Raw genomic sequence first — 8,858 nt, 5'->3', positions numbered from 1 at the left:
AGGAAGACGAAGGGGTTGGTTTTTGTAGTGGGCTTTCCCGCCGTACTCCGAGCACTTCTCTCCGATTCGAAGCACCAGACTTCTCCAACTGCTCATTCCGACTGAAACTTTGAAATAAACTAGGAAAAAAGGTGGCGCCCGGCGGAGGAGCAACGGAGGAGAAGAAGGATTTAAAGTTAGTGAAACGTTAATTATGTGGGTCGAGGATGCGGGTCGTGTCGGAAAAGGTTTTCAAAACCCTGGCGTGCGATTTACAAACCCGATTACCCAGTATAAATAGGCGGGTTAAACCCGCGTCCGATTTTCGAAACCGATCACCGAATGCAGCTTTTCTCAAATTACATTAACTCTTTAAAATAAATCTTTATTCAGATTATTTTTTCATCCAAAACATTCATTAAAACTCTAAGCACAAATTATTAATTTAATAGATCAAATGTTTAGAGAAAAAACCTTTTTTTCCTAATAATTTTTAGATAAGTTATTTACTGCAAAAATTTGTATTTTATAATTGAATCGACTAAAAAAACATGATTTTTTTTGTTTTTTGAGGGAAAATATGAAGCTTTTCAAAGATGATAAATTGAAGATTTCCTGCAAATATCATCAATAAAAAGGTACTCTGATGATTATTTTTAAAACGAATATTTGATCGAATGGATTCTAATTTCTGGTATTTTCCATTGTAAAGCGATCAAGGATCCAAACCCAAGTCCGATTAGAAGTATCCACATGCAAATGCAGTATTTGATTATCGAATTCAAATAGGATATTGAGCTAAAGATTAGTGTCAAGACAGATCCAATACAATTCCATATCTGCATATTGTTTCCTTCTCGCAGTGTGTGGATGTAATAAATTTCCATTTACGAGTCTTCACATACTTCTCAAGAAAAAGAAAAAAATAAACTTTTACATGTCTCACAATAACAGCATTATTATATTGCTAAAAAAGTAACAATAACAAAGTTCTTTCATGCAAATGCACAACCTTGTGAAATGCAGTGCTTTTCCATGGATCTTTCATCAAGTCACCAGGTATTGATTACTCTACACAAAGTGATATATTCACAGAATTTAATTGCCCGTTACGAGAAACCTGTATTTCCCGGGCAACAGGAAACAATTCCTAAATAAAAAACCTCTACAAGCACATCCAACGATCAACAAGGAGATGCCAGGTATACGTGCCGTTCACACGCCAAGCTTTGGGCAAAAGAATTAGAAGACAATGATCATGAATAGCTTCTGTTGATCAATCCACAAGAGTCAAGACCCTCTTATGATCATCACTGCTGGGTGAAGACCAATACGGCAAACAATCTGCTGCTTGGTATGAGGCAGGTCATCAAGGGTGCCTATGACCATATGGAATCAATTTCACATGGATATCTACAGAGTGAGTTTCTGTGCCATTTTGTCCCATAGTAACAGATAAAGCATCGGCCCAGAGAGCTGTGTCAAACTCCATTGACTCTATCAACAAGACTCAATGTGGTTCATCTCTTGGAAGACATGGCTTCTTCAATCCTCCTGATGACTACACTCAGACTTCCTCCGCCTTCCAGAGCTTTGACAGCAGCCCTATGAGCATGTTTATGCCATTTAAGCAGATTGTATGATTGCAGCACAGACCAACGGGCTTGATTTGACATCTGTATGTACAACACAATGTGTCAAGTTCCCGTGAGGCGATGCATGATTAAGACGTTCCAAAATGCTTAGTTATAAGGTACTTAAATTTGGCAGGGAAAACCTAGTTATGACATAGTAATGCACACTGGCAAGTTTCCATTACATATCATGTTGAACTTCACAGTTCACATAGAAGGCTTATTTTGCATTAACTTGCCCTATATATTTTATTACAAAAGAATGTACTAGGCTGCTCGCATAGTAGACTAATTTCATACCTTCTTTAAACAGCCTCTTATTTCTACCAAAACCTCACCACCATTAACCCATACCCCTCTTGGCTCTTTCCATCCTCATCATTATGTTCATTTAATTATCTGGAAACATTCCCACAACTAGATCAACTTCTAAGTGTTATTCCTAACCATCTTCTTGTTTCTCAGCCAAATGTCACCACTAACACTACGGTGCGGCCAACATAGTGGACTATCAATAATCGCTGCCAGAGTTTCGCTTCAGCTTATCTCCCAGCATCAGCAGTGGACACAATATTGATCTCTAACTGTAACTAATATTACCATTTCCACCTCCAAAAACAAAGCCCAACGAATGGCCATCATATACTGGCAATTCCCTGTCGATATTAACAAATGTAGAACATCATGAAGGTAATAATTATTACTATCAATAATTGCACGGACCAATATGCCCATGGATGAACGAGAAAGACCTTAAGAGCAGGGGTGTCACTCCCAATTCTCAATACTTACGTGAAGTGATTTTCAATTTGCACTTCCCAAGGAATACAAGTGATATACCCACACACACAGAAAGATAGCTCGTATCAGAGGAAGACCTGCACAGTGGAGAGTGGGGGTTCCAGAAGGACACAGATACTCCTGAATAGGTTTTCATCATTTTCTCCACCCTCAGCTTCTCCATATACAAGAGCTTCAGCTGCAATTCCAGCAAAAAGCACCATGCAATACCTAAACATGTTTAACAATGGAACATATCACTATAGAGACTTGAAAACTTTATATCTGAAGAAACTTAGACATTGTTCCACATTATACTGTAACTTCGTATCTGCAAATCCTAGACGCTATTCCACCCTGCCACCCAACCAAATATTAACTAGGGAAGGCATTATGAGAATGTTTAATGTTTTACACTTGGAGCATCTTTGACTGAATATGACCACCAACCTGTCAAAGGCGGTACCACTGACACGGCCCTCAGCAAGCTCACTCTGAAGTTTCTCATCCCAAAACTGAGTTCCTGCCTGCAAAACAATAGTTAAATAGAAAATATGCTTATAAATTAAGAGGATGAAGTCAACGACATGATGCAGAGACGGATGTTAAAGAGAACATGTCGGACTGTAAATACCTGCCCCTGAATGCCCATTTGCATTGCAACAATTGGGTCTAAAATTACACCACGAATTGGACAACCCATTAGATATGCTGCAAATTCACAGAACTATTGTGTTAATGGAATATTCAGAGTAACCCCACAACACTCAGCCAATAGTTTATCCTTTAGGCTGAGTAGCATAAGACACTGATACATGCACAAACCAAGAAAAACATAATATCTGCTTTACGGAACAAGAATTAGAGAATTTTCCCAAATTGGGTATTAGTGCAGCATAACACATGTTGATATGATATCGTTTTCACATATTTTGCTCCATACTATTGCAATAGCATTATAAATATATTAATAGGAAGGCTTACCTACGAGAAGGTGACCAGCCTCATGAACTAAAATACGGCGTTTATATGGAGGCCAATAACTAGAGATCTGAGCCAAGCATGAGCCACCAAGAAAAATGGCGTCTAGCATGGACAATCCCAAGATTGCTGCAAGGTTTGGTCTGACGTCTATTCCTTGATTTAGCAGAATAGACACTCCGGCAAGTAGAGCAATCAAAACAAGACTGGAGCTCCCAGAAACTCCCCACTTTTTAGGAGAAAGTTTTGAAACTGGAAAAGCAACAGTAATGTGAGGCAAAGTAACCGAACTAAAGGTTTAGAACCAAATATTGCTTCCAACCAGTAAAGATTTTAATGCTTCAATGGAAAAAAGAAATGAAAAGAAGTGCTGATTCATTTGAACATTCAAGATATTTTGCATAGAATCTTCTGTTTGTGAAAAGGAAACAATTATCCTTAGGTGGAAGTTATACCTTCTAAACCAGTTGAAGACTTCAGCACGGTAGGCGTGACTTCTCTTGGCCCCTCTAAGACTGCACGAAAGCATATTACTCAAGCATATGAGACATTAACATGCACAGCGATGTTCTATCAGGCCAAAATTACTTAGCTATAAATCAAAATACCAAATCCAAACACCAAATTCTACGACAACTTAAACCAAGTATGGACAAATTAATTTGTATAAAATACGCAGATATTTACCAATATTCCGGTACTTCCCGAAATTGGGCAAGAACCCTCGATCTTTAAGAAAAGCATAGGCGCTCCCGACAAGCCTCATATCATCAGCATTCAAGCACGTGTCCAACACTTCCCAATCCCTCTCCAATCCCAGCAAGCCCAACTCATCATTCACAGGCCTGGTCGACTCAACAGAAGAACTGCCAAATTCAACTGGAACGTCCTTGAGGAAGCGGAGGGCTCGTGCGAGGTCCTTTTCCTTGACTGCTGCTTCATATTCTTGCCACTCCCGAATCGCTCTGGTTCTAGCGGTCTTCCCGTGGAATTTTCTGCCTGAAAATTGTGTAGTTAATAGGACCGCAAATGACCGAGAGATGAAGGAAGTGGGTAAGAGAATTGAAGCAGGGGCTCTGGAATGCAGGAACGACGATACTGATCTCGCCATTGGAGCTCGTGTCGTTTGCTAAATCATTTTCTTTAACTAAAAACTCCATACGGATTCGGGCCTTTTCCAAGTCCGCTATTTAGATCCACGTATCTCAAATTAGGATACGGGCTGGTGTTTTGGGTAAATGGGCTTAACTTATTTGGATGTGAAATTTAGACCCACTGTTAGAAATGAAGGCCCATGAGGAATGAACCAATAGAGCTCACAAAATGCTGGTTTTTAGAGTTTGTGGGACTCCATTCCGATCTTTTATCAGATTTTTGTCACTGAATAGTATCACACTAATATACGGTTAATTAATTTTTAAAAATAAAAGTATATAATAAAATTTAAATTATCTTCTATGCTAAAATAGAAGAAAACATTTTGCTCATATATAACAATTTGTGATACCACAAAATATCAAATTTTAGAATATCAATTATACTCTTAAATATCTATACTAATGTTATTAATTTCTTCCAAATGATCCATAACAGTTCTTAATCGTCAATTTCATCATATTTATCCTACATTTTCATTCATGTTTATCACAGTATAAGAAATATGATATTAATCATAATTAATTGTCATAATTGAAGACATTGGTCGACACAACAAGCTAGACTTCAAGTTGGATCGAAGCAGAAGATGATGAATAGTGCCATTGGAGCTTAAAGTTCCGCAGAGTAGAATGGAGAAGAAAGTTCTCCAATCAGCTAGATAAATATAAGAATTTGTCATAGTCTTGGTTAATGAATCAAAATGATCTTTATCCTTACACATATGTGTAGATGCACCATTATCAACAATCTAAGCATGTATACTTAGTTCAAAACTATCATGCAATCCCATCAAAAATTGCATGAGTTGGGTTGAGAGATTTATTTCTGCGAAGTTCTTGGATGCTTTACATACATTGTGGCATTGGCTTGAGACAAGTAAGTTTGTCCAATAGTTTTTTTAACTTTGCATAATATGCAGACACAAACATGTTTCCTCGTGAGATGAATGCAATCTCCCTTTGAATATGGTGAATCTCACCAAAATGCGTTTTCATCTCAAGGCATAATTCTGTTGCTGAAGTGATTTATAAAGAAACTTCTCACAGTATCTTTAGAAATTGAATTTTTTTCTTGATTATTGACAATCATTAAAGATAAATAGTTGTAGTAAATAACCATTAATTACGACCACACGACGATTATTAGCTATAATTTTTATGAGTTTTACTAAAATATTTATAAAAAAATAGTTTCTATCATGAATAAACTAAAATTTTATATTATTTTTTATTTAATTATAAATACTACTTATTGTTCACCACGACTCTAATCCATTACTTATAAAAAAGTGTAGGAAGTAATAAATGTTGTTCTAGTGCGTTAAAAATGAGGTTGCAATAGTGTGGTGGACTTCACCCCCATCTTCCACCACATGTTTTGAGACATTTGGAGCTTAGTGCATAGCCAGAAATTACCATGTTTTTTTCTCACTGAAAGCATCAACATATGCAGTTTGTGCAGTTTATTTTTACGTTAAACGCAACAACAAATTTGATCTGTGCTTGTAAGAAATATTCTAAGCCTCTTGACCAATAATATAACAAGACGAATGGAGAAACGGAGTAACCACAATCACTCGCTGTACAGTGAACCTGAAAATAATCGAACATCTTCAACCTCAAACTCCACGATAAGAGAAATCCCTCACCTCTCTATTCCATACCACACATACCTACTACACCACCTTTTTCTGATTCCACCACTCTCTCTCTGTCTCGCTCTTCCATTTACATACTTTACAGAGGGAGACACACCCCAACCCCAGTCTCCACTCCACACGCACAGCACACACTGAGGATGGCGTCCACAGCTGCATCGCCGGCCTTCTGCGGCATCCCAAAGGCCTCCACCTCAACCTCCGCCGCCAGGGCTTCCATCCCCGCCACCCGTTTCCTCGCCAAGAACCCACTCCGAGGCCTGGGCTTCTCCGCCGCCGCCGCCGAACCCCTGCTCTCTCATCACGTTGCCACTAAGCTGCGGTCATTTGGGAGCTCTTCCGCCAAGCCCGTCAGAGGGGTTGCCTCCATGGCGAAGAAGAGCGTTGGGGACCTCACCGCCGCTGACCTCAAGGGCAAAAAGGTCTTTGTCAGGGCTGACCTCAATGTGCCTCTTGATGATAACCAGAACATCACCGATGATACTAGGATTAGAGCTGCTGTACCCACAATCAAGCATCTGATCAGCAATGGTGCCAAAGTCATTCTTTCCACTCACTTGGTGAGTTATCTCTGCCACTTAAAAGATCCTAATTTTACGGGCCGCTGCTTTAGATCTTGAAGAAGTTGGTCTACGTTTTGCTGCATTGCTTTGCTTCTCGTTTTTCCTATGGGTATTTCCTTTCAATGGCTCACTAAATTGGAGATTCAATCAAGAATTGGTTTTTTCTTACTCTGGTTATGATGCATGTGATATTTGGCCCTCAAGATCCAATTGGTTTAAGTGTGAGTTGTAAATTACAAAACTTCGTTTGGTTCAACCATGATCAAAGACTAAGTTAGTTCATGGGGTTTCTGACGGTGAAATGATTTGGGGTATAAGTTGATAGAATCAGCGAAACAATTTGATGCGTACTGAACTTTTCTGTATGGTAAAGAAATAGACTATTGAAACACCACCGTGGGCTTTGGGGATTTGGTGTCTAATGCAGTTAAAATTTCTACTTCAGGGTATGGTTTATTCGAATATGTCTTTCCATGTCATTGTGATGTTCTTTAATGCATTGTTTGTCCTCTCTGCTATATCACGCAATAAATCTTAGGATCACAAAATTTCCTGCAAATTGCTATTAGTTTTTGAGTCCATGAGTTGGCTTTTAATCATCTTTTGGCTTTGCAGGGACGGCCAAAAGGTGTTACACCAAAATACAGTCTTGCACCTCTGGTTCCCAGGCTATCCGAACTGCTTGGTATTCAGGTAACTATTGGGAAGAAATGAAATTTTCTACTAAAGAGAAAGAGGATATAGAAGCCCAAATTCATGTTATTATTTGCTTACTAAAGGCTACAATAAGTAATTGGATCGAGCTCTTCTTTGTCTATGCTTATTGTATCACAACTGAATGTACCTAACCAGGTTGTGAAGGCCGATGACTGCATTGGTCCAGAGGTTGAAAAATTGGTGGCTTCACTACCTGAAGGTGGTGTCCTCCTCCTCGAGAATGTGAGGTTTTACAAAGAGGAAGAAAAGAATGAGCCTGAGTTTGCAAAGAAGCTCGCCTCATTGGCTGATCTCTACGTGAATGATGCATTTGGTACTGCCCACAGAGCACACGCCTCTACGGAGGGAGTTACAAAGTTCTTGAAGCCTTCTGTTGCTGGTTTCCTTCTACAAAAGGTTAGACCTTCTTAGTTATCAATCTCTCGAGACATCTCAATTACAATTCACAGGAGTATTACTTGGGGATTCTGTAATGCCATATAACACATTTATACATCAGCATACAACTGTAGCAGTTTGATTTTTTTCGACTGAAGTTCAATTTTTTTTTCATTTTGCTGCTTTAGGAGCTGGACTATCTTGTTGGGGCAGTTTCAAGCCCAAAGAGACCATTTGCTGCCATTGTGGGTGGTTCAAAGGTCTCCTCCAAGATTGGAGTAATTGAATCGCTTCTCGAAAAGTGTGATATATTGCTATTGGGAGGAGGAATGATATTTACATTTTACAAAGCACAAGGACTGTCGGTAGGATCATCGCTGGTAGAAGAAGACAAGCTAGAACTTGCGACTTCACTCCTTGAGAAGGCCAAGGCGAAGGGAGTGAGTCTCTTGCTACCCACTGATGTGGTTATAGCTGACAAGTTCGCTCCAGATGCGAATAGCAAGGTCCTATTCCTTGATTCTCCACAGTTGATTTCAACCACTATTTCAGATTAATTAGACCATCTTGATCTTCAAAATACATTGCTAACAGTTGAAGTCTTGGACATCATTTGAAATTGCAGGTCGTGCCAGCATCTGCCATTCCAGATGGCTGGATGGGTTTGGATATTGGACCAGATTCTGTAAAGACATTCAGTGATGCCCTGGAGACTACAAAAACTGTTATTTGGAACGGACCAATGGGAGTGTTTGAGTTTGACAAGTTTGCCGTTGGCACAGAGGTTTTTCCTCTTAAATTAAGCATTCCTTCTTTATTTTCTAAGATGTTTGTTACTTTCTGAACATTTACCCAATTAATATCGCGTGGTTTCCTCCGCAGGCAATTGCAAATAAACTAGCTGAACTTAGTGGGAAGGGAGTCACCACAATTATTGGTGGTGGAGACTCCGTTGCAGCTGTTGAGAAAGTCGGAGTCGCTAGCGTGATGAGCCACATATCTACGGGTGGC

At 39.3% G+C, this 8,858-nt stretch overlaps 3 protein-coding genes across 6 annotated transcripts in view; 1 reads left to right on the top strand and 2 right to left on the bottom strand.

Moving 5' to 3' along the window:
- The window catches only part of LOC105175094 (nuclear cap-binding protein subunit 1), a gene marked incomplete in the record, with an annotated part of 11,296 nt that extends 11,038 nt beyond the window's left edge, over positions 1-258 (bottom strand). The window contains 1 exon segment of the mRNA XM_020698377.1: positions 35-258. Coding sequence (XP_020554036.1) covers positions 35-96 — 62 coding nt within the window.
- Positions 920-4,477, bottom strand: LOC105175093 (the record flags this gene model as incomplete). 4 transcript variants are annotated; one of them, XM_011097418.2, is given in 7 exon segments in its annotated part: positions 920-1,655; positions 2,492-2,624; positions 2,844-2,920; positions 3,028-3,104; positions 3,378-3,626; positions 3,830-3,889; positions 4,062-4,477. In XM_011097418.2, coding segments are annotated over 7 exon segments (1,168 nt in total), but the record flags the coding sequence as incomplete, so codon positions are not given.
- The window catches only part of LOC105175092 (phosphoglycerate kinase, chloroplastic), a gene marked incomplete in the record, with an annotated part of 3,084 nt that continues 319 nt past the window's right edge, over positions 6,094-8,858 (top strand). Inside the window, 6 exon segments of the mRNA XM_011097417.2 lie at positions 6,094-6,749; positions 7,368-7,445; positions 7,605-7,865; positions 8,036-8,353; positions 8,473-8,631; positions 8,730-8,858. Coding sequence (XP_011095719.1) covers positions 6,330-6,749; positions 7,368-7,445; positions 7,605-7,865; positions 8,036-8,353; positions 8,473-8,631; positions 8,730-8,858 — 1,365 coding nt within the window.

Source organism: Sesamum indicum, linkage group LG12 (assembly GCF_000512975.1).
Source record: "Sesamum indicum cultivar Zhongzhi No. 13 linkage group LG12, S_indicum_v1.0, whole genome shotgun sequence".
Taxonomy (NCBI): domain Eukaryota; kingdom Viridiplantae; phylum Streptophyta; class Magnoliopsida; order Lamiales; family Pedaliaceae; genus Sesamum; species Sesamum indicum.
The sequence above is the reverse complement of the archived record's forward strand: the minus strand, read 5'-3'. Positions and strand labels throughout refer to the sequence as shown.